The sequence below is a fragment of the Palaemon carinicauda genome, chromosome 10, assembly GCF_036898095.1.
Source record: "Palaemon carinicauda isolate YSFRI2023 chromosome 10, ASM3689809v2, whole genome shotgun sequence".
NCBI lineage: Eukaryota > Metazoa > Arthropoda > Malacostraca > Decapoda > Palaemonidae > Palaemon > Palaemon carinicauda.
The window spans coordinates 135,529,141-135,554,339 of NC_090734.1; the positions used below are offsets into that span (position 1 = coordinate 135,529,141).

Sequence of the window (25,199 nt, forward strand, 5' to 3'; positions counted from 1 at the left end):
GTGAATTATCCATCAGTTATATTATTTATTTCTTGTGGTTATAAGTAAGTTTATATTTAAGTTATTAGCAGGCAAATATGTTGTTTAAACAAACTCATTACGAAAACCCAATGACTGAGGAAATCTTTATAAAACATCTTATCAACAGATGGCGCTGAAATAACCAGCGTTTCCATTTTATGATCCTTGGGGACTATTCTCAGTGTGGTATACTGTAGGAAGGGAGAAACGAGTGCGTGTTCTTGAGTAAATTAGATTTCGATGGTACGTACATAATGTTCATAAACTTTACTGACCTTGTTAATATAACTCGTACTTACTCATTACTAGAAACATGGTTATCGGTATGCAAAATATGTATCTTGTTTTAAAACGCCTAAATACTGCTAAGATGTGGATGTGGTAGCCTATGTGATCAAGCCCCTGATTGATAATTGCCTGACTTGGGTTCGAGTGCCACTCAAACTCGTTAGTTTCTTATATAGTGTCTGCAACCTTACCATCCTTGTGAGCTAGGGATGCGGGGTTTAGGGGAGCCTATAGGTCTTAAATGTTGAGTCATCAGCAGCCATTGCCTGGCCCTCCTTGGTCCAAGCTTGTGTGAAAAGGGGCTCAGGTTCTGAGCATATGTATATATGGTCAGTCTCTAGATCTTGATAGGGCAATGTCATTGTCCCTTGCCTCTGCTATTTATGACCTTGAAAACTTTAAACCCTTGAGTGTAGCTTTACTTTTTGTCAATCATCATTGCTTTTTTTAATCATTTAGCCAATAGAATTACCTCCTGGCATCATTCAGTAATATTAGTATTTAAATAACTTTCCAAGAATGCTTGACATTACTTCAGATAGCAATTGACATTTACAGTAGTTAGCGTCATCTTTAAAACGCCACTGTCGATATATTTAACGCTATCCTGACAACTTTAAAAGATTTAAAATTATAGGATGACACTCCAATATCTAACCATTGTTCTCTAATCTTGGGTAGTGCCATAACCTCTCTATTATGGTCGTCCACTGTCTTGGTGTAGAGTTCTCTTGCTTGAGGGTATACTCGGGCATACTATCCTATCTCGTTCCTCTTCCTCATTTTGAAGTTTTTGTAGTTTATATTGGAAATATTTATTTTGATGTTATTATTCTTAAAATATTTCATTTTCTTCCTCACTGGGCTATTTTTTCCCTTTTGGAGCCCTTGGGATTATAGCATCCTGCTTTTCCAACTAGAGTTGTAGCTTAGCAAGTAATAATAATAATAATAATAATATTAATAATAATAATAATAATAATATTAATAATAATAATCTATAGATGGATATTAATATACCAAAATTTCTAATGACACTATCCTTTGCCTTTAGTTTTACTTTGTGTTGATGTAATAAATATCCTCCCCCTTCCAGTTTAAAGGTTGCTCATGAATGGCAGAGGCAATGGACAGGACAATGTCCTTCTGACTGACCATAATATGTGATCAGCGCCCAAGCCACCTCCCCACCAAGCTAGGACCAGGGAGGGCCAGGCAATGGCTGCTAATGAGTCAACATGTAGACCTAAAGGCTCCCCAAACCTCCCCATCCTTAGCTCACAAAGATGGTGAGGTTGCAGACACAACTAGAAACTATCGAGCTTCAAGTGGGTCTCGAACCCGCGTCCAACAAATTGCTAGGCAGGGACGTATCCAATAGGCTACCACATTCTTAAACATGATTGATCAGATTGATGTATGGCGTTGCGAGAGTAGTTTTCATTTTTATTCAAAATGATTATCCTGTCAAACTCGTATTGTTATTCACCCATCGTTAAAAAAAAAAAAAAAAAAAAAAAAAAACTAATAAGTACTTGGATTGTGTTATTTAAAGAATTTTTCTTCTCTTTCCAGATTGGCCGTGGTACCGATATGTTTGGGTAATTAGCTGATTATTTTTCGTTATCTTTTCCTTTTGTTAATAGTGGGGAAAATGAGCCAAGTTACTAAACAAGAACATTAATATGGCTCCTCTCAATGTGTTACTTCCTTCAGAGAGAAGTGAACTTAAAAGAGTTTTGGTAATCATTTACGTCCCATTAATGACAACGTTGGACCACGAAGGTAAGTGTTATTTAGTTATTTGTTTTTATTTATGAATTATTGATGTCATAGACCTATATAACAGTTACAATAACTATCAACATTATTGACAATATCTATATTATTCCGTTTTGATTCAATCCACGGTTATGTGTAAGTATTCCCACCCAATTTTGTTTTACAGAGGCGAGTTTTTTAAACATAAACGTGATATGTGATGGTCATATTTTATTCTCGGATAATTATCCATCGTAATTTCAACTCTTTGTCATCGTAATTTTATTTTAAATTCGTATCTATGAAAATAATAATTATAAATCACATAATCAGTGTATTATTAATAGTAAAATATTCACATTTAACAACCCTGCTAAAGACCATTGAAATACAAAGCAATTTTCTTTAGAATCGAATGTCCAGATAAGAAAAATATGGAAAAGCAAAGATAAAGAAATTAGTGCAAAATAAATTCATAATATCAGCTTACGTAACAGCTTCACAAACCAAAACTAGAGGGTTACTCAGTATAGCGCAGACCTCCGACGCGGCAGCTTATTTCTCGACCTTGACCTTTGACCTTAACGTGTATTAATTGGTGTGGATTTCTTACACTCAAATATGAACCGATTTTGAAGTCTCTGTGACAACGATGTCCAAACTTATGGCTGATTATTTGAATGGGACATTTAGCTTGACTTTGACCTTGAGTCATTGACCTTCCAAATTTAATCATACACAGCTTTTTGCATAACAGTTAATCCCTGCTAGTTTCATTACTCTGCGATTAAAATTTCTGCCAGAAAGTTGTTCACAGTCAAACACATACACAAACAGGGGCGAAAACATAACCTCATCCGAACTTCGTTGGCGTTGGTAATTACTTAGGAAGTAGTCCTTCAAAATAGCATGGTAGCCTCTCTTAGATGTAGGGGATTCGACATCTATGACCAATCTTCCCTGACAGAAGGATTTTGTGAATAGATAGAGTCGCTTGAATGTCTAAATACCCAATACATTGCATTTAAATAAAAAAAAAATTCTTGTAGTCACTATGGCGCCGATGAACCACTAGTGCTTCCGATTCATTGGTTAAAAACGAAGAATTAAAACTGCTGTCAGATTTTTTTTATTTGCTTTTATACTGATTTAAGCATTTTGAAATGTATTCTCCAGATTTGTTATCAATCTGTTTTATGATAAACTGATCTTGTAGGTCTGTAGAGTGTAGAGTTCGCCTTTGGGATAGGACCAGGTAAACAGCCCTTTAGGGCTGTGGTGGCCGATGTGGTAATGTCCCTGATTGATGAATCCCAGACTGGGGTTCAAGTATCACTCAAACTCGTTAGTTCCTTTGGTCGCTGCAACCTCACCATCCTTGTTAACTAAGGAAGGGGGGTTTGGGGGAGCGTGTAGGTCTTTCTGCTGAGTCATCAGCAACCATCGCCTGGTCCTCCTTGTTCTGAGCTTGGGTGGAGAGGAGCTTGGTTGCTGACCATATGTAATAAGGTCAGTCTCTAGGGCATTATCCTGCTTGATAGGGCAATGTCACTGTCCCTCGCCTCTGCCATTCATGAACAGCCCTTAAAGTAAACGAAAGCACCACATCCGTTTTACGTTAATGGGAAGAGTGTACTATAAAAAATACCCGTCCTAACATTGTAATATCTTATGAATGAAGGTTACGAATGAAGGAAGGAAGAGAAAACTGACGGATTCTTACATTCTTTTTGAGTACGAAATCTGTTTTCTTAAATTTTTCTGCACCTGATTATATAGGAATTCTTGAACAGTTTTGGAGATATTTTATATTCGGTGATTACTTTGTGTAATTAACAAGTATATAAATCATAAAATTTTTGTCCCATTTATAAGGACTAAGAACTTTTGGTTATCCTTATACACACACACACACACACATATATATATATATATATATATATATATATATATATATATATATATATATATATATATAAATATATATGTATATATGTGGGTGTATATACATATATATATATATATATATATATATATATATATATATATATATATATATATATATATATATATATATATATATATATATATATATATGTTTAAATATGTGTGTATATATATATGTATATATGTGTATATATGTATGTATGTATGTATGTGTATATACTGTATGTATATATATATATATATATATACATATATATATATATATATATATATATATATATATATAGATAGATGTATGTATGTATATATATATATATATATATATATATATATATATATATATATATATATATTTATTTATTTATTTATTTATTTTTGGGCTCAGCCATGTCATCCTGAAGGAAGGTTCCTTTAGGCAGCTTTCTAAGGGATATTTGGCTACAGTGATATTCCCAGAGAATTAACCACAGGTTTCCAGAATTCTAACTTCTGGCGCGAGTATCTGACACCGTCAAATTCTTGACCTTTTTTCTGACGCCGACCCTTACTAGATTCAGACTCAAAAATATGGAAATTTTTCAAGAAAATCTCATATATCTTCTATAATTTTAGTCGGAGAGAAAAAAATACGATGACCACATATATACCCATAAAATGACTCTATGCTGCAGTTTAACACAAAATCTGACACCGTCAAATTCTTGACCTTTTTTCTGACCCCCGGCCCTTACTAGATTCGGACTCAAAAATATGGACTTTTTCAAGAAAATCTCATATATCTTCTATAATTTTAGTCAGAGAGTGATAAAATACGATGACCACATATATATACTCATAAAACGACTCTATGCTGCAGTCTAACATAAAATCTGACACTGTCAAATTCTTGACTTTATTTTCTGACCCCGGCCCTTACTAGATTCAGACTCAAAAATATGGACATTTTTCAATATTAATCTTACCCGATAATCATGTAGCTGTCAACTCCGTTGCCCGACAGAATTCTATGGAGGGATACGCCAGCTATCACAATACTAGAAGGGGGTGTACTTACCAGCGCCACCTGTGGCCAGGTACTCAATCATTTGTTGTTGACACCTCCTCAATTATTCCTCTGTCGTGCTTCCGGCTAGACGTTCTGGGATACGCTTATGGTCTTCGAGTTTATTCACGGATATTTGGTGAAGTATTCTCTCAGATTAACGGTTGTCGCTTTACTGGAATCCTTCTTATATTAGCTAGATAGCTTTTATATAATACTGATATAACGGTTAACGAATTTTGCTTGTTTTTGGATCCCCCTTTGGCTAACTCTTTGGATTACAAGATGTCTGACATTTCGCAAGCCCCCTCCCATAGACGATGTAGGTCTTGCAATAGGCGTATTCCGAAGGCCTCGGTAGATCCTCACACCGCTTGTTCTGACTGTAGGGACAGGCCCTGTCAGTTAGAAAATCGATGTGAGGAATGCGCCGGACTTTCGGAATTGGAATTTGTCCGTCTTTTAAAATATTCAACTAAGTTAGAGAGAGGTAGAGTTAGGAGGAGTTCTTCTCACTCTTCTATGTTTTCCTCACCTCATGATCCCCTACCTTTTCCTACCCCTGTAGTGGCTACCCCCGAACCTACTGTGTGCCCTCCGCCTGATATGTCAGTTGTTTTGCGTGCTATTCAGGCTTTAGGCGATAAAGTAGAATCAGTGGTAAGTGACCATAAGTCTCTGATGGCCGAAGTTAAAGAACTGAAGGTCAAGAGTGCAGTGGGTGGAGTTAGTGCCAGTGCTGTGACGAGTGCTAGTGTCGGTGCAGTGCCAAGTGCTAGTGGTGCCAGTGTGGTGCGTGAGGATTTTTCTGTGCGAGCCAGTCGTCCTCCCAGTCCGGGACCTCTTGCAAGCTCCCATGCCCAGGGGAGAAGCAATGTCGAAGGGCTTAAGGGTTCGGCAGGCCTTGTTAGGCGCACAGAACTATCCTCGGTGGTTGCGGGCGTGTCTTCCTTAGACCGTCACTCCCACCTGCAGACGATTGAGCCCGTCTTATTCTCGTCCGCTGATCAACTGTCAGGGAAGAAACGTTGGTCTCAGGTCTCGAGACCGCTTAAACGTAGAGTCCAGTCCGCGAGTGCTCAGCCAGGTTGCAGTCATTGGCTCAGCTCTGACTCGCCTCAGTCATCTGTCGACTGTACTCCGCCCAAGAGGAGTAAGGTTCTGCCAAAACAGAGCTCGACTGTTAAGACTTTACCTATCGTTTCTGCCGATCCCAAGTGGACCCTGCTTCAGTCCATGCAAGCTCAGCTTTCGGACTTGATGCGTGAGTGTCGGGCTGAGAGTGTTGCACCTCCGCCTCCGCCTACACTCCCTCCGCCTGTTCTCGCTCCGCCTGTGCTCGCCCCGCCTGCGCTTGCTCCGCCTGGTCGCAGCACCATCTGCCAGGCGTACGATGTTGAGCCACTTTCGGAGTTCGCTGTTCCCAGTGGTGTTCAGCCTCAGCCTTCTTTAAGGCAACCCTTGCTTTGGGATCAGGAGAGTTATTCCACTCTTCCTCCGCCTCCCCTTGCTGCTCCACCAGTGGTGCAACTCTCGGTTGGGGTACAACAACCTCTCCCCTCCGTGAGTCAGTCTGCTCAGCCATCGCTGCAGCGAGCTCAACCCTCCTCAAGGCAAGCTCCTCTACACCCTGGACTTGCGCCTCAGGAGCCTCAGCTTGCGAGAACTTTACCTTGTTCTGCGCAGCCTCAACCTCATCATGCTCCGCTCATCTCACAGGAACAGGAACGGACTACTCCGCCTCCGTCCTCCGCTCAGCTAGTGCAATCCTTGGGTTCAACCTCTCTTGCTAGGAGTCAACCTCCTTCACCCATGCGCCTGCCTTCTGCTTCGTCTGTTGTTCAGCCTTTGCAGTCTGAGCCTCAGGTTTTCCCTCAACAGTTACTGGAAGAGGAAACCACTGTTATTGTTCCTACCCGTTCTGACTCTGCGGTTCAGCATTCTTGTCCGATCGCTTCGCTACACTCTGCTGATGAGGTGTCGGATGATGAGGAGGCACACCTTGATCCCTCATCAGACGTGGACGAATCTAAGCTTTCTCCACCGTCGATTGATTTTCGTAAGGTCTTGGCTCTACTCAGGGAGATTTACCCAGACCACTTTGTCTCTGCTATTCCCCGCTCTCCACCATCTGAGTTTTCGCTGGGCGTACAACAAGCTAAGTCCAACTATACTAAGCTTGTCCTAGCTAGATCCTCCAAGAGGGCTTTAAGGATCTTAGGGGAGTGGCTGCAGTCTAAACAACACCTTGGCAAGACTTCCTTCATGTTCCCTCCAACGAAGCTCGCTTCGAAAGCTAGCGTTTGGTATGCCACAGGGGAAGCACCAGGCTTAGGAGTACCTGCCTCTGCCCAGGCTGACTTCTCAAGTCTGGTGGACTCGCCTCGGAGAACTGCTATGAGACGCTCGAAGGTTTGTTGGACCTTCTCAGACCTGGATCATTTATTGAAAGGGTTGTTCAGAGCATTTGAAATGTTCAACTTTCTCGACTGGTGCCTGGGGGCCCTCAGCAAGAAAACCTCTCCTGCGGACAAAGATTCTGCCATGCTATTAATGTCCTGCATGGATAAGGCCATCAGAGATGGATCGGGCGAGCTAGCGTCGTTGTTTGTATCAGGGGTGTTGAAGAAAAGGGAACAACTGTGTACCTTCCTTTCCGCCAGCATTACACCTTGCCAACGGTCACAACTCCTTTTTGCTCCACTCTCAAAGTTCCTCTTTCCCGAGGAACTAGTTAAGGACTTGTCTGCTGCCCTGATACAAAAGGACACGCACGATCTTGTAGCCTCATCGGCTCGTAAGTCTAAGGTTGCCACCTCAGTCCCCAAGACTTATCGCTCCCCAGTGGCTGATACCCCGGCTACTAGGTTCATACCGCCCTTTCGTGGTAGAGCCCCCAGCCGAGGAAGCTCCCGTCCAGACTCTCACAGGAGCAAGTCTAGGAAAGGATCCAGGACATCTAAGGGAAAGAACTGACTCTCAGTTTCTCCAGACAACAGTAGGAGCCAGACTCAAGATCTTCTGGCGAGCCTGGGAGAAGAGAGGTGCAGACGCACAGTCTGTCAGTTGGCTGAGGTACGGTTACAGGATTCCATTCTGCCTCAAACCACCTCTGACCACATCGCCCATCAACCTCTCTCCCAACTACAAAGAAGAGGACAAGAGGCTAGCATTGCAACAGGAGGTGTCGCTACTTGTGCAGAAGAAGGCAGTGGTTATAGTCCGGGACCATCAATCCCCGGGCTTCTACAACCGTCTCTTTCTTGTGGCCAAGAAGACAGGAGGTTGGAGACCGGTGCTGGACGTCAGCTCTCTCAACGAGTATGTCACCAAGCAGACGTTCACGATGGAGACGACCAAGTCGGTCTTAGCAGCGGTCAGACAGGAGGACTGGATGGTCTCGTTGGACTTGAAAGATGCATACTTTCACGTTCCCATTCATCCAGACTCCCAACCTTTCCTGACATTCGTTTTCGGAAAGGTTGTCTATCAGTTCCAAGCCCTGTGTTTTGGCCTAAGCACAGCTCCTATGGTCTTTACTCATCTGATGAGGAATGTAGCGAAATTCCTACACTTATCGAACATCAGAGCCTCCCTCTACCTAGACGACTGGCTGTTGAGAGCCTCCACGAGTCGTCGTTGTCTGGAGAACCTCAATTGGACTTTAGACTTAATCAGAGACCTAGGTCTATTAGTCAATATAGAGAAATCTCAACTCATTCCCTCCCAATCCATTGTGTACCTGGGAATGGAGATTCAGAGTCAGGATTTTCGGGCTTTTCCATCGGCCCCCAGGATAAGCCAAGCCCTAGAGTGCATCATGAGCATGCTGAAGAGGAGCAATTGCTCAGTGAGACAGTGGATGAGTCTCACAGGGACCCTCTCATCACTGGCCCTGTTTGTCGAGCTAGGAAGACTCCACCTCCGCCCTCTTCAATTCCATCTTGCTGCTCATTGGGACAAGGGCTCGACTCTAGAAGCAGTCTCTATCCCTATCAACCAAGAGATGAAGACCACTCTCTTGTGGTGGAAGCACAATCTCCTTCTCAAGGAGGGTCTATCATTGGCCATCCAGACCCCCAATCTTCATCTCTTCTCAGATGCATCGGACTCGGGCTGGGGTGCGACCTTGGACGGACGGGAATGCTCAGGAGTATGGAACAAGGAACAAGGATTACTCCACATCAACTGCAAGGAACTGTTAGCAGTTCATCTAGCCCTGTTGAACTTCAAGTCCCTCCTGCTAGGCAAAGTGGTGGAGGTGAATTCAGACAACACCACAGCCTTGGCTTACATCTCCAAGCAAGGAGGGACCCATTCGAGGAGCCTTTACGAGATCGCAAGGGACCTCCTCATTTGGTCAAGAGGTCTAAACCTCACTCTGGTCACGAGGTTCATCCAGGGCGATATGAATGTTTCAGCGGATCGCCTCAGCAGAAGGAATCAGGTCATTCCCACGGAATGGACCCTCCACAAGAGTGTGCAACAGACTTTGGACCTTGTGGGGTCAACCTACCATAGATCTGTTCGCCACCTCCATAACCAAGAGACTTCCGCTTTATTGTTCCCCTGTTCCAGACCCTGCAGCGGTTCATGTGGATGCTTTTCTTCTGAACTGGTCCCATCTCGACCTGTACGCATTCCCTCCGTTCAAGATAATAAACAAAGTTCTGCAGAAATTCGTCTCGCACGAAGGGACACGGCTGACGCTGGTTGCTCCCCTTTGGCCTGCAAGAGAATGGTACACAGAGGTACTTCAATGGCTAGTCGACTTCCCCAGGACTCTACCTCTAAGAGTGGACCTTCTACGTCAACCTCACGTAGACAGGTTGCACCCAAACCTCCACGCTCTTCGGCTGACTGCCTTCAGACTGTCGAAAGATTCGCTAGAGCTAGAGGCTTTTCGAAGGAGGCAGCCAGTGCGATTGCCAGAGCTAGAAGAGTTTCCACTCGTAGAGTCTACCAGTCTAAGTGGGAGGTCTTCCGAAGCTGGTGTAGAGCCAATTCAATATCCTCTACCAATACCTCTGTGATCCAAATAGCTGACTTCCTTCTACATCTTAGGAATGAGAGATCCCTTTCAACACCTACGATTAAAGGATATAGGAGCATGTTGGCCTCAGTTCTCCGCCACAGAGGTTTGGACCTGTCTTCCAACAAGGACCTTCAAGACATTCTCAAGTCTTTTGAGACGTCTAAAGAACGTCGTCTTTCCACTCCAGGCTGGAATCTAGACGTAGTCTTAAGGTTCCTTATGACATCTAGGTTCGAACCTCTCCAGTCAGCTTCCTTCAAGGATCTTACCCTCAAGACTGCTTTTCTCGTTTGCCTTGCAACAGCTAAGAGAGTCAGTGAGGTTCATGCCTTCAGCAAGAACATTGGTTTCACAACCGAATCTGCAACATGTTCTTTTCAGCTTGGATTCCTAGCAAAGAACGAGCTTCCTTCACGTCCTTGGCCTAGATCGTTCGAAATACCTAGCCTCTCCAACATGGTAGGTAACGAACTAGAGAGAGTTCTTTGCCCTGTCAGAGCTCTCAAATATTATCTGAAGAGGTCTAAACCTATTCGAGGACAGTCAGAAGCCTTATGGTGTGCCATCAAGAAACCCTCGAGACCCATGTCCAAGAATGGGCTTTCGTACTATATAAGGCTTCTGATCAGAGAAGCACATTCTCACTTAAAGGAGGAAGACCTTGCATTGCTGAAGGTAAGGACCCACGAAGTAAGAGCTGTAGCTACTTCGTTGGCCTTTAATAAAAACCGTTCTCTGCAGAGCATAATGGATGCAACCTATTGGAGGAGCAAGTCAGTGTTTGCATCATTTTATCTTAAAGATGTCCAGTCTCTTTACGAGAACTGCTACACCCTGGGACCATTCGTAGCAGCGAGTGCAGTAGTAGGTGAGGGCTCAGCCACTACATTCCCTTAATCCCATAACCTTTTTTTAACCTTTCTCTTGAATACTTTTATTGTTGTTTTTTATGGTTGTTACGGTAGGCTAAGAAGCCTTCCGCATCCTTGGATTTGGCGGGTGGTCTATTCATTCTTGAGAAGCGCCTGGGTTAAAGGTTTGGTAGAGGTCCTTTAGTAGGGGTTGCAACCCCGTGTACTTTGGCACCTTTGGGTTGATTCAGCCTCCAAGAGGAACGCTGCGCTCAGTAAGGAAGACGAACTTTAAATAAAGAGGCAGAGTAACGGTTCTATTCGACTTCCTTACCAGGTACTTATTATTTCATTGTTATTTGAGATAACTGTTATATGAAATATGGGATACTTAGCTATCCTTTAATCTTGTACACTGGTTTTCACCCACCTCCCTGGGTGTGAATCAGCTACATGATTATCGGGTAAGTTTAATATTGAAAAATGTTATTTTTATTAATAAAATAAATTTTTGAATATACTTACCCGATAATCATGATTTAATCGACCCTCCCTTCCTCCCCAGAGAGAACCAGTGGACCGAGGAATAATTGAGGAGGTGTCAACAACAAATGATTGAGTACCTGGCCACAGGTGGCGCTGGTAAGTACACCCCCTTCTAGTATTGTGATAGCTGGCGTATCCCTCCATAGAATTCTGTCGGGCAACGGAGTTGACAGCTACATGATTATCAGGTAAGTATATTCAAAAATTTATTTTATTAATAAAAATAACATTTTTCAAGAAAATCTCATATATCTTCTATAAGTTTAGTCGGAGAGCGAAAAAATGCGATGACCACATATATACCCATAAAACGACTCTATGCTGCAGTCTAACACAAAATCTGACAACGTCAAATTCTTGACCTTTTTTCTGACCCCGGCCCTTACTAGATTCGGACTAAAAAATATGGACATTTCTCAAGGAAATCTCATATATCTTCTATAATTTTAGAGCGAAAAAATGTGATGACCACATATATACTGTACCCATAAAATGACTATGCTGCAGTCTAACACAAAATCTGACATCGTCAAATTCTTGACCTTTTTTTCTGACCCCGGCCCTTACTAGATTCGAACTAAAAAATATGGACATTTTTCAAGAAAATCTCATATATCTTCTATAGTTTTAGTCGGAGTGCAAAAAAATGCGATGACCACATATATACCCATAAAACGACTCTATGCTGCAGTCTAACACAAAATCTGACACCGTCAAATTCTTAACTTTTTTTCTGACCCCGGCCCTTACTAGATTCTGACTCGAAAATATGGACTTTTTTCAAGAAAATTTCATATATCTTCTATAATTTTAGTTGGAGAGCGAAAAAATGCGATGACCACATATTTACCCATAAAACGATTCTATGCTGCAGTCTAACACAAAATCTGACAACATCAAATTCTTGACCTTTTTTTCTGACCCCAGCCCTTACTAGATTCGGATTAAAAAATATGGACATTTTTCAAGAAAATTTCATAAATCTTCTATAATTTTAGTCAGAGCGAAAAAATGCGATGACCACATTTATACCCATAAAACGACTGTCTAACATAAAATTTGACACTGTCAAATTCCTGACCTTTTTTTCTGACCCCAGCCCTTAATAGATTCGGACTCATAAATATGGACATTTTTCACGAAAATCTCATATCTTCTATAATTTTAGTCGGAGAGTGAAAAAATGCGATGACCACATATATACTGATATGACAAATTCGTAGATAATTTGTATTTTTCCTAACTATACAAACCTTAGCTATTTACATGGGGTGATTACTTCGGCGTAGCTGAATGACGAGCCATAAAAGTTTTAACGAGGGTTTACTACCCCCCCCCCCTCACACACACACACACCGGTGAAAAGCTCACTTTACTTAAGAGATAGGACTTATCTTGGGGGACAGGGCTGGCGGGCACATATGTGCAAATAGCTAAGGTTTGTATACAGTGAACCCTCGCTACTTCGCGGTTCGACAATCGCGGATTCACCACTTCGCGGGGTTTTCCCATAACCCATATATATATACATATCGCGGATTTTCCGGAAAATTCGAAAATACCGCGAAATCTGAAGATAACCAAATACGATATTTTGTTACCTGTAATTCCATTAATACTGTAATTAGTAATATCTGCTCTTACTGATTGTTCATTGCATTACATATGATATATAATTCAGCACAGAAAGAAATAAAACACGAAAAGAGAATGTGATCATACGATAATTCAGTACGTAGTAAAATTAAATCGAACATGAAACGCAAATCAGATGCAGTCATACCATATTAGAATGGTGTGTACTGTAATGGATGTGCTTCTTTTCCATGAATCTTTTGTATGTATACGTACGTAGTACAGTACTGCATCCAATAATATTCTTTGTTGCAAAAATCACATTTCGAATAAGTACTGTAAGCGTACGAGAGAGAGAGAGAGAAAGAGAGAGAGAGAGAGAGAGAGAGAGGCGTAAAATAGCGTACGTACGTAAATTTTTATTATTATTGTTATTATTATTATTATTGTTGTTGTTGTTAATAAAATTATTATTGTTATTATTATTAATCATTATTATTATTATTATTACTGTACAGTATTATTATCATTATTTATTATTATTACGGTATTGTACTTAATCTACGTACGTTCAGTATGCGCGGGGCATCTTCTATGAGTAACCAACGCACCATGTACTGTAAGACGGGTTGTGATTGGTTCAAGCGCTGATAGATGACGAATCAAAACTCAAGTTTTGTTATCTAGCCTGTGATTGGTGTTTTGCCCGCATCTTCTACCCGCAGCATCACAGTTCTCGCGGGGCTGCATCGTTCACTTTCTCTTTCCGCGTATTGCTGAGTAGACGTTCTTAACTTTGTGAAGTTTAATCTGTGCTGTGTGCGACTGTTTTAAGTTGAACTTTTTGTTGAACTTTCTGTTACAATGGCTCCCAAGCGTTCTGCTTCTAGTAAGGCTGGTAGTGAGCCTAAACGCCACCGAAGAATGATGACGATAGCTGAGAAGGTTACGCTTCTCGACATGTTAAAAGATGGTAGAAGTTACGCGGCCGCCGGCCGCCATTTTGGCATCAACGAATCCACCGTTCGCTACATCAAGAAGGACGAGGCGAACATTAGAAAGACTGCTGCAATCACCTTTAGCAGATCAGCGAAGCGAGTCGTTACAACGCGTAATAAAACGATCGTACGCATGGAAGGTGCTTTAGCTGTGTGGATTGCCGACTGTCGGAAGAAGAACATAGCGTTGGATACGAACACCATCCGAACAAAGGCTTTGAGCTTGTATGAGAATTTTGCGGCAAAGGAACCTCATGACGACGATGGCGACCATGCTGAAGAAGATGATGATGTAGATGATCCTCAACCAGGGACCTCCACTGATTCCCAGCGTCAGAAACAACGTTTTTCCGCCAGCAAAGGATGGTTCGCGAAGTTTCAGAAACGCTTCGCCCTGAAAAGCGTTTCCCTGCATGGGGAGTCTGCTTCCGCTGACACTGCCGCTGCTGAAACTTACGTGAACCAGACTTTCAAGAACATTATCGCTGAAGGTGGATACAAGCCGGAACAAGTCTTTAATATGGATGAAACCGGCTTGTTTTGGAAGAGAATGCCGTCGCGAACTTTCCTGTTCAAAGAGGAAGCCAAAGCCTCTGGCTTTAAGGCATTCAAGGATCGCGTTACCCTCGTGATGTGTGGCAATGCTGCTGGATTTTTGTTAAAGCCGGGGCTTATTTATAAGTCGAAAAATCCTCGCGCTTTGAAAAACAAAAATAAGAATCTCCTTCCCGTGTACTGGATGCATAATCAAAAAGCATGGATTACGAAGATGCTGACCTCCAACTGGTTCCACCAGTGTTTCATCCCGCAAGTCCATGAATATCTCTTAGAGAAGGGCTTGCCATTCAAGATCCTTCTCCTTATGGATAACGCTGGTGGACACGCAACTGACCTGTCGCGTGAGGGCGTTCAGGTTGAGTTCCTGCCACCCAACACCACGTCATTAATTCAACCAATGGACCAGGGGGTTATCAGGGCGTTCAAGGCCCTCTACACGAAGAATACCTTGGCGGACCTCGTTGCGTGTGTGGATGCTGCCCAAGATGACGAGGATGAAGACTTCAACTTGAAGGCGTACTGGCGGCAGTACACCATAGCCACGTGCCTGCAGAATATTCAAAAGGCACTTCAAGAGATGAAACCTGCAACCGTAAATGCGAGCTGGAAGAAGCTGTGGCCCGATATTGTTTACGACGACAAGGGATTTACTCCGTCGGAAATCCAACACTCTGCAATACGGAAATCTGTGCAGTTGGCTGCCATAATTGGGGGTGACGGGTTTGGCGACATGACGACTGAAGACGTCGACGAGTTGTTGGACTGCCATTCCCAGCCCCTAACTGACGCAGACCTCGAAGACCTGACGAAATCGGCAAGTGAGGAAGAGAGTGAGGGTACCCAGGAAGAGACCCAAGAAAATGTCGAAGAAACGGGCTTAACATTAGAACGGCTCGCCAAGTTCTGCAACCATATGAAGGAGGCGAAAGAAATGTTGCAAGAGTGGGACGAGGATATGGTTCGCTCGATGCAATTCTGCAACAAGGTTGATGACATCACGACTCCCTACAGGATGCTCTTGGATCGAAAAAAGAAGCAGCGGCAACAACTTCCGATCACAATGTTTTTTCAGCCTCGCAAAAAAGAGCCAGTTCCTCCTGCTAGTACGCCTTCGGAAGAAATTGAAGAAGTTGAAGAGGTGTCCCAGGAAAAGACACCTCCGTCTGAAGAGACGTAAAATACTATCATTGACTGCACAGTAGAACACATCATCAGCTTCATCATCATCATTTCTACTGTGCAGCAAATTCATCGCCATCGTCATTCAAGTTTTTCTTGAACTTCTTTCGTGGTGAGTACAGTAACAATCTTTATTTTTTACTTTAACCTGTTTTATAGTTTAGTAATGTACGTACTGTATGCATTAAGTTAAAGGGAAGGTTTTAAAAGTCTACATGTTGTAACCTATCATATTTTTTTTGTTTAAAATTTACATTTACGTACGTAAAACAATCTCTCTCTCTCTCTCTCTCTCTCTCTCTCTCTCTCTCTCTCTCTCTCTCTCTCTCTCTCTCTCTCTCTCTCTCTCAAATTGTTTTCCTGCTTTGCTACGTACAAGTACTGTATAATTTATATTTGTAAGGTAACATATTTTGTAAATGCTTTTACTGTAAATACTGTATGTACTGTATCATTATTTATCACTATCATCATGCGTGTTAAATGCCTTGTTTGTTCTGAGCGTGGTTGTTTACTGAGCGTACACGCCGTCGTTTCAGGCGGCGTCATAAAGAAAAAGATTTCATTTGGAAGTCCTAAGAAAAATACGTAAACTAAAACATTGGTAATAAAAAAATCAACATACAGTACTGTATAATCAATATAATCGATGCAAAAACTAACCATACGTACATATATGTGTACACTAAATGAGTTTGTTTCTTCATTATGATCAGAGATGAACGTAAACAAAACATTGGTTGCCATTTTTTATCGTGCTTTTTAGGTGTTTAGGAAACACATGATATAAAATCGCCTTTAATATTTGTGCCTGTTTTAGTTTAGGGTGCTGTAGTACATGCATTAAGTGTTCTGTACATTAAAGGGTGGTTTGTTAACAGTACTACGTACAAGGGAAGGTTTTAAAAGTCCGAATATACATGTTAAATAAATAGGTAAATATGCTGTCACTACTTCGCGGATTTTCACCTATCGCGCCCGCGTCTGGAACCTATCTACCGCGATAAACGAGGGTTCACTGTAGTTAGGAAAAATACAAATTATCTACGAATTTGTCATTTGTTCCGTAACTGAAATACAAACCACGCTATTTACATGGGGGTGACTTAACCCTTAGGAAGGGTGGTAAGTACCCTGCCATACTGGCTTTGCCATACTGGCTTTGGCTTGCCCGGGGACCCCGAACCCGAGTTTGTAGGAACTCAAGGGGTAACGGGGTCCCTGCTCCTCGCTGGCAGTTGTGAAACTGCTGCAGCCTACGTAAGCTGTGTGTGAAGGTTAGAAGTGACTCGTCCTAGGAAGTTGACCTGGAGTTCTTCAGATGGAAATCTAGGCTAGGACTCTCCCAATACCACCTCGTCAGGGTATGGGGACATGACAGTATTACAACTTAATACTAGGAACACAAGGGAGCATGGCTTACCTGCAGAGGTTCGAGGTCAGCTGTGCAAGGAACCCAGGATGCTGCTTTCTCCAAGGGAGGAGAGGATGAAGAAAAGAATAAGGGCCAGGCAGATCTTTTCATTCACGCAGACTAAAACCGGGTAACAATGCCCTCAACCTTCTGCTACTTGTCCAATAAGGAGCCTGAGGTTAGACCAGCTGTTGTGCAGCCACCACAGGGCCGATAGAAAACGTATCGAGCCTCCTGTGTGTCACGTCCTGCAGGTAGTGGGCCGTGAAGGTGGTCTGACGCTTCCACACCCCAGCTTGAAGGACCTGCGTCACTGAAAAGTTCTTCTTGAAGGCCAGGGACGTTGCCACGCCCCTGACGTCATGCGCTCTAGGGCGACGTGACGGAGGAGGGTCAGGATTCAAGGCCAGATGTATTACCTTGCGAATCCAGGCCGAGACAGTACAGTATTTCTGGTGACCCTCCTCTTCGTCTCCCCGGTGCTCACGAACAAAGCTCGCACCTGGGGGCGAACTGCAGCTGTTCTTTTAAGATACAACCTCAGACTCCTGACTGGGCACAGTAGGAGATGGTCTGGGTCATCTGTTACAGAACGGAGACTCGAGACCCGGAAGGAGTCGAACCTTGGGTCCGGCACTCCCGGGTTCTGAGTCTTGGCAACAAACTCAGGGACGAAGCTGAACGTTACCTCCCCCCATCCCCTTGAATGGGCGACGTCGTACGAGAGACCATGAAGCTCACTGACTCGCTTGGCCGAGGCCAAAGCTAGCAGGAAAACCGTCTTCCAGGTAAGGTGGCGATCAGAAGCCTGGCGTAATGGTTCGTAGGGAGGTCTCTTAAGAGACCTGAGAACTCGAACCAGTTTCCATGGAGGAGGTTTCACTTCCGACTGAGGGCAGGTAAGTTCGTAACTCCGTATGAGAAGGGAAAGTTCCAGCGAGGAGGAAATGTCCATTCCTTTAAGCCTGAAGGCAAGACTTAAGGCTGAGCGATAACCTTTCACTGCCGAGACTGAAAGGCGCATTTCCTCCCGCAGATAAACGAGGAACCCCGCTATTGCTGGTAGAGTGGTATCGAGGTGAGAGATACCCCTTCCACGACACCAACCACAGAAAACTCGCCACTTCGCCTGGTAGACTCCTGCGGATGACTTGCGCAGGTGGCCAAACATCCTGTTCGCAACTTGCTGCGAAAATCCTCTCTCTGTGAGGAGATGCTGGATAGTCTCCAGGCGTGAAGTCGAAGCTACGGCTTTGTGGTAGATGTTGGAGTGTGGTTGTTTGAGTAGCCCGTGACGTGGAGGGAGCTTCCTCGGAATCTCCGTGAGGAGTTGCAGAAGGTCCGGGAACCATTCTGCATGATGCCATAGCGGGGCTATCAGGGTCATTGAGAGATTGACCGATGTTCTGGTCATGTTGAGTACCCTCCTCATCAGACAGAACGGGGGAAAGGCGTACACATCGACGTTGTCCCACCGTTGTTGGAAGGCATCCTGCCAGAGAGCCTTGGGGTCCGGGACTGGGGAGCAGTACAGCGGGAGCTTGGTGTTCAGCGCCGTAGCGAACAGATCCACTGTCGGGGAACCCCACAAAGTCAGGACTTTGTTGGCTATCTGAGGATCCAAAGACCACTCTGTACTCACTATCTGCATCGCTCTGCTCAGACTGTCGGCGAGCACATTCCTTTTGCCCGGAATGAAGCGAGCCGCTAGTGAAATCGAGTGGACTTCGGACCATCTCAGGATCTCTACTGCAAGATGGGATAGCTGTTCCAAAAAGGTACTTCCCTGCTTGTTGATATAAGCCACCACTGTGGTGTTGTTGCTCATCACCACCACAGAGTGGACTTGGTGGAACTTCTGAAGTGCCAGGAACACGGCCTTCATTTCTAGCAGGTTTATGTGAAGGTACTTTTCTGATTCTGACCACAGGCCTGAGGTCCTGTGGCTCAGAACGTGGGCCCCCCACCCTTGTTTGATGCATCCGAGAACAGCATCAAATCTGGGGGAGGGACGAGAAGATCCACTCCCTTAGGTAGATTCTCGTCTTCCACCCACCATCGGAGGTCCGCCCGTTCCGCAGGTCCCATAAGGATCAAGGTGTCCGGGGAGTTGTGGCCTTGACTCCACCGGGACTTGAGTCGCCACTGGAGGGATCTCATCCTCAGGCGACTGTTGGGAACGAGACGGGTCAGGGAGGAGAGGTGGCCGAGGAGACGAAGCCATGATTGGGCTGGGAGTTCTTCTCAATTGAGGAAAGGTCTCGCGACCTTCCTCAGCCTTGCTATCCTTTCGTCTGATGGGAAGGCTTTGTGGAGATTGGTGTCTATGACCATGCCTAGATATACCAGTTTCTGAGAGGGCTCCAGGGAGGACTTCTCGAGATTTACCACGATCCCTAGATCCTGGCAAACTTCGAGGAGTTTGTCTCGGTGGCGAAGAAGGGTTGCCTCCGAGTCTGCTAGGATCAGCCAGTCGTCCAGATAACGAAGGAGACGGATGCCGATCCTGTGGGCCCACGAAGAGATGATGGTGAATACTCTGGTGAACACCTGAGGGGCTGTGGAGAGACCGAAACACTGCACCTTGAACTGGTAGATCTTGTTGTCTAGGCAGAATCTTAGGTACTTCCTTGAAGACGGATGGATTGGGATCTGGAAGTACGCGTCCTTCAGGTCCAGTGTACACATGAAGTCTAGTGGTCTCACCGCAAGTCTGACCGTGTCTGCCGTCTCCATGCTGAACGGAGTCTGCTTGACAAACCCGTTGAGGGTCGAGAGGTCGATGACTGGTCTCCAGCCTCCAGACGCCTTTCTCACAAGAAAGAGTCGACTGTAGAAGCCTGGGGACCCGTCTACAACCTCCTGAAGCGCGTCCTTCTTCAACATGGTCTGGACTTCTGCCCGGAGGGCCTGCCCTTTTGCCGATCCCATGGCAAAAGAGCTCGACGACACTGGATTCGCTGTCAGGGGAGGTAGAGAGGCTGTGAACGGGACGCGATAACCTAGAGTGATCACGGAGATCGTCCAGGCATCCGCCCCGAGTTGCTGCCACCTTGTCGCGCAACTCTGTAGGCATCCCCCCACTGGTGGACATGCAGGGGGATTGCCAACCCTAGCATTTCCGGCCTCGGCTGGTACCTCTAGGGTTTTTGCCTCCCCTGGAGGACTTCTTGCTCCTTCTGCTCTTGGCAGGAAAGGGCTTAGACACCTTGGGCTTCGCTGTGGTCGTCTTCTTTGTGTCCTTAGCTGGACGGGGCTGCTGAACCGCTGGAGGTTTGTAGGGTCTCGATGTCAGGGCCCTGTGGATGAGGGAATCCTGGTTGGATTTCCTCCACCTCTCAGCGGTGAGCTCCACGTCCATAGGCTCAAACAGGCTCTTACCGAGGACGGAAGAGTGTCTGAGCCTGCTAGCCTCTGCACTGGGGACCTTATGATGGAACCTCTCGGCCACAGCGTCCCGACGCTTGAGGATCGTATTGGCCCACAAGCTCGAGACTTGGTGGGCCAGAAACTCAATGGTCCGTGTGCCCAAGAGTAGGAAAGTCTCCATAGCTTTCCTGGTGCTTTCTTTGGAGAGGTCCTCGGACCGCACCAGGATGCCCAGAGACCCCAGCCAGATGTCGAGCCACGAAGTTGCCTGCATGGCACACTTGGTGACCTCCTGGCTTAGGATCTCAGTGGCTGAGAAGGACACGTGCCGGTTGGAGAGTCTCTCAAGAGGGACTCCCCCTGTGAGTTCTTCCACAGAGTGGTGTAAGGGAAGACTCAGACAAGACTCCTCGAGGATCTCGAAGTACCTCCTCTGATGGACTCGAGGAGGAGGGAGGAGCTTGTTACCGGCACTCGATCTGCTGGAGGAGGCAAGCTCAGAGAGCTGGCCCTCGACCTTGTCCCTGGCACTCTTCATCCCCTGAGACCAGGGCAAAGCTGCACTGGCCCTAGAGGGTTTCTGGGTGCCATAGACACGGTCCTGGACCGTATCCTTACCTTCGCGAGGTGGAACCTCAGGGTCCGGGATCCCATTGAGGTTCCTCATGAGGGTCAGGACTCGCCAGAAAGTGTGTTCTGACTCCTGATGCTCTCCTCCCGAAGGACTGGCAGCGAAGTTTCCCGTCCCCAGTGGCTCTTCCTAGGGGACACGTGGACATCCTCGACGGCTCTAGACGGTTCCTGCCTGATCCTCGCTGACGATTTGGGAATCGTCTTAGGGTCCTTAGGCTCCCTCCTGGGCAGGATACAGGACTCGAGCAGCGAAGGGGGCAGGCTCTTCTCCACCTCTGGACGAGACGACCTCTCAGGGAGAGCCGGAGCTTCCCCCATTGGTGCGATGGGGGAATGGTCCGGCTCATCCGACTCTCCTGAGGAGGGGTAATCCTCCTCCGCAGGGGAGGGAGAGAAGGTCTGGGGGGGAGAAGGAGCCTTGCGCAAGGATCTGCGAGGAGACAGAATAGGTCTCGGAGGAGATTCCACGGGAGAGACTCCTCTCTTCCTCTTCAGGGGGGAGGAAGCTGCCGCTGGTTTGTGGCCCGAGTCAGAGATGGGGGCTTGATAGCCTGCACAAGGGCTCTGACTAGGGTGCCGAAGCAGGGCTGCTGGCCGACAGTCGCGCTGTCAGACACCCCCTCTGGAGGGAGGGAAGGGGATCGAGGGATCCCTAGGAGAAGTCGACAAACGAGGGTTCGCCTGTGGGGCTGAAAAGGAAGAGTCCCTAGACCTGTCCTGGAAGAGCCCCTCCTCCGGCGAGCGCGCTGGTCTGCGCTTGCGGGGAGGGGAATGAGACGAAGAACTGTGCGCCTGGCGGCGCTCGCGCTGGGGCTCGTGTGCCGGGCCCTGGTCAGGGTCGCGCGTGAATGGCTGGCGCGATACTGGAATCTCGCGATACTGGAATCTCGCGCAAGCGTGCATCCGCGTGGACGGGGGCGGGCGCGATGGTGGGCTGGCGAGGATACAGGAGCGAGGGAGCGATTTCGCGCTGGCAATAGAATGGGCGCGTGGTCGCGAGAGCGCGTAGGCGATGGTGAGGGCGTGTGGCGCGCAGGAGCCGGCGCTGGAGGCGGCCGACCGCGCGGGCGCGCAGCGACCTGATGCAGCCCCGGAGGGTGCGAGATAACGGGGGCGCCTGAGGGCGTGTCCAGAAGAACCGGGCGAGGGCGCGTGAGCGCTGGAGCAGGGTCGCGAGCGGCCGGGATGGCGCGTTGGCGCAGAGGTTGGCGCTGGTCTGATAGGACCGGCATGCTCACCTGTGGGCGCGCTGGCCGCGCTGGCGATTGTGGGCGCGCATGGCGCGCATCAGGATGCGGTCGCACCGTGGTGCGTTGCTGCGGCGGCCGCGCAGGACGCGCGGTTGGATGAGGGCGCTCAGGTGTGCGCTGGAGGGTTACCTTGGGCGCCTTGAAGACAGGAATGGGGCGTGTGGCAGGAACTGCGCGTAACCGGAGCGTCGTGCGCGCTTGCATCATATGCAAGCTTGCGCGGTCTGGAGGGAGAGCCCAGAGGCGGCCGTGAGCGCCCGTGCGCTAACTTGGTCGCCTCCTGGGCGACGCGCTGGGATGTCGTAGCGCGTTGGTGAGCGCTGGAGCTGGAACCGCGCGTGGGCGCATATCGCGATTCTCCCCAGACGGGCGCGACGAGTCCGGAGGAGCCTGTGGGCGCCTGTGCGCCAGCGGAGGGGCCTCCTGGACTGTGCGCGACGATGCAGGAACTGGTGGACGCCGGGGCGCCGGTGGGCGCGTGAGCGCAAATGAGCGCTGGAGAGCCGTATCAGGAACTGCTGGTGGGCGCGTCAGCGCAGGTGGCCGCTGGGGCACCGGTGCGCAGGTGAGCGCTGGCGCGCTATATCAGGAACTGCTGGAGGGCGCCGGGGCGCCGAAGGGCGTGGGCGCACAGGGGGACCCTGGCGCGTAGCAGGAACGGTGGGGCGAACGCTTAAGGGTGAGCGCCGTGGCGCTAAGTCAGGAACAGTGGCAGGCACAGCAGCGACAGCAACAGGAGAGCGCACAGGAGGAACCTGGCGCTTGAGGGCAAGAGGCGCGGTTTTGCGCTCAAGACCCTTCAGCCTCGAAGGGCCCGGAGACTGCGCAGTGGCAGTATCAGGTGGCGCGTCACGCGCATCAGGAACTTTAGATGTGGATGGTCTGGGAGACTGGTCACTATGTCCCGAAGGATGACCATCATCCGAAGGTGATCGCGAACGATCCCTGGAGAGGTCTAGGTTGGTAGCTGGCAGGACTGGTGAACGGCGAGTCGTCTCCTCTGCAGAGGACTGTGGTGACGACGAGCCGAAGAGGGGATTCTTAACCCCCTTGTAAGAGGAAGGAAGGCCTCTACGGTGAAGGGGAGGACGAGCCTTCCGCCTTATACGCCCACGAGGGGCCGTGGGATCAGCAAGCTGACCATCGATGGGCCTCCGAAGAGGAGTCTTTGTTAGTGAACTCCCCCGAGAGGGAGAATCACCGGCAGGAGAGACCGTGGGACTTAGATCCTCCCTCGAAGGATGTTCGGGGGGAGAATCTAAGCCGTCAGCTACCTCAGCCACAGGAACGGGGGTTTGGCTAGACCCACAGGTCTCCGTGACCACAACGTCAACCACAGACAGAGGATCTATCTCCGCTGTAGTTGGCGATTGTTTGACGGCTGCACCCAGTTTGATCATGTCAAACAGGGCTTCCTTGGAGGGCGAACCCTGCAGCCCCAAGGAAGCCCAAAGCTGCAACAAATCATTATTAGACATAAAATCCTTTTCCGGGGGAGGAGGGGCAGCTGCCTCGCTATGGGAGGCAACTACCTCTCCCGCACCCCGGGATCGGTTAACAGCACAGCGGTCTACGCTACCACTCGCCGGCCTCTCGGAAGAGACCGCTCGAGGGGGAGCTTCGGAGGAGGAAAGGTCAACGGAAGAAGAAGTCCTGGAATTTTCTCTCTTCAGAGAAGCTTCTGAAGGAGAAAGATCCCTTTTGGCCTTCTTCTTACGGCGCCGGGCAAACCTCTCCCACTGGGAGGTAGACCACTCCCTACATTCAATACATGCATTACCACTATCACACCATTGGCCCCTACAGTGAGGACACAAGGTGTGGGGATCAGTGTCGACCGCCGACATAAAGGTCCCACAAGGGCGGCCGGGAAGTCCAGGGCAAGTACACATTATCAATAGGTCAACTTCAATCACACTGCGAAAGAGAAAAAGCAAAGAACAGATTAATTATGGCAGTCAGAGCGAGGGAGAGCACAGACAGGTCTGTTCTCTTCCTGAGCCAAAAGTAAAGTGAGCCTTTCACCGGTGTGTGTGTGAGGGGGAAGGGGTAGCTAGCTACCCCTCCCTACCCTCCGCTAACTAGCGGTGGGGTAGTAAACCCTCGTTAAAACTTATGGCTCGTCATTCAGCTACGCCGAAGTAATTACCCCATGTAAATAGCGTGGTTTGTATTTCAGTTACGGAACAAATTTATTTTACTGTAGATATACGTCATATATGAGTCTTTCAGTCGAGAAACATGCCAAGCGCCATTTTTAAAAAGTGTCAGAAATGGCGATTGAAAATTGCCAATTTTCAATCGCGAATTACTCGGTAAATATAATAGCTGGTAGTTTCATATTTGTTATAAATACAGTAGTAGCAAATTTTATGCAGAACACAGTTAACCTGAAATATTTTCAATACAATGCACAGTTTTTTGGCAGTTGTGGGAAAACCTAACCCCTTAATTTTGTATGCATTTTCCCCTTTATAAGCCAGTAAATGAGTTATAAACGAAAGTTTATAACTCAAAATGGCGCTTGGCATGTTTCTCGACTGAAAGACTCAATGTACAATACATACGCAGAAGACTCATCCTCAGCAACTAATGTTTCATTAGTTTTACTTTATGGGAAGTTCATTCATAATTCAAGAATTAAAGGTTTTGGCTGATTTTGCATTCACTTGTATTGTTTTTCTCTAGAACTAACTCCTGCTAGGAGAAGTGGGCTAATGTTTTAACAAATG

General features: G+C 46.8%; 1 protein-coding gene across 2 annotated transcripts in view; it reads left to right on the top strand.

Moving 5' to 3' along the window:
- The first annotated feature begins 1,925 nt into the window (after positions 1-1,925).
- LOC137648808 (pyridoxal phosphate homeostasis protein) overlaps positions 1,926-25,199 on the top strand; it is a 392,086-nt gene continuing 368,812 nt past the window's right edge. The window contains exon 1 of one of the 2 annotated variants that reach the window (XM_068381964.1): positions 1,926-2,094. In XM_068381964.1, the coding sequence (XP_068238065.1) occupies positions 1,995-2,094 (100 nt within the window). In that variant the 5' untranslated portion in view covers positions 1,926-1,994. The remainder of the gene's footprint in view (positions 2,095-25,199) is intronic. The other variant, XM_068381963.1, reaches the window with a different exon arrangement.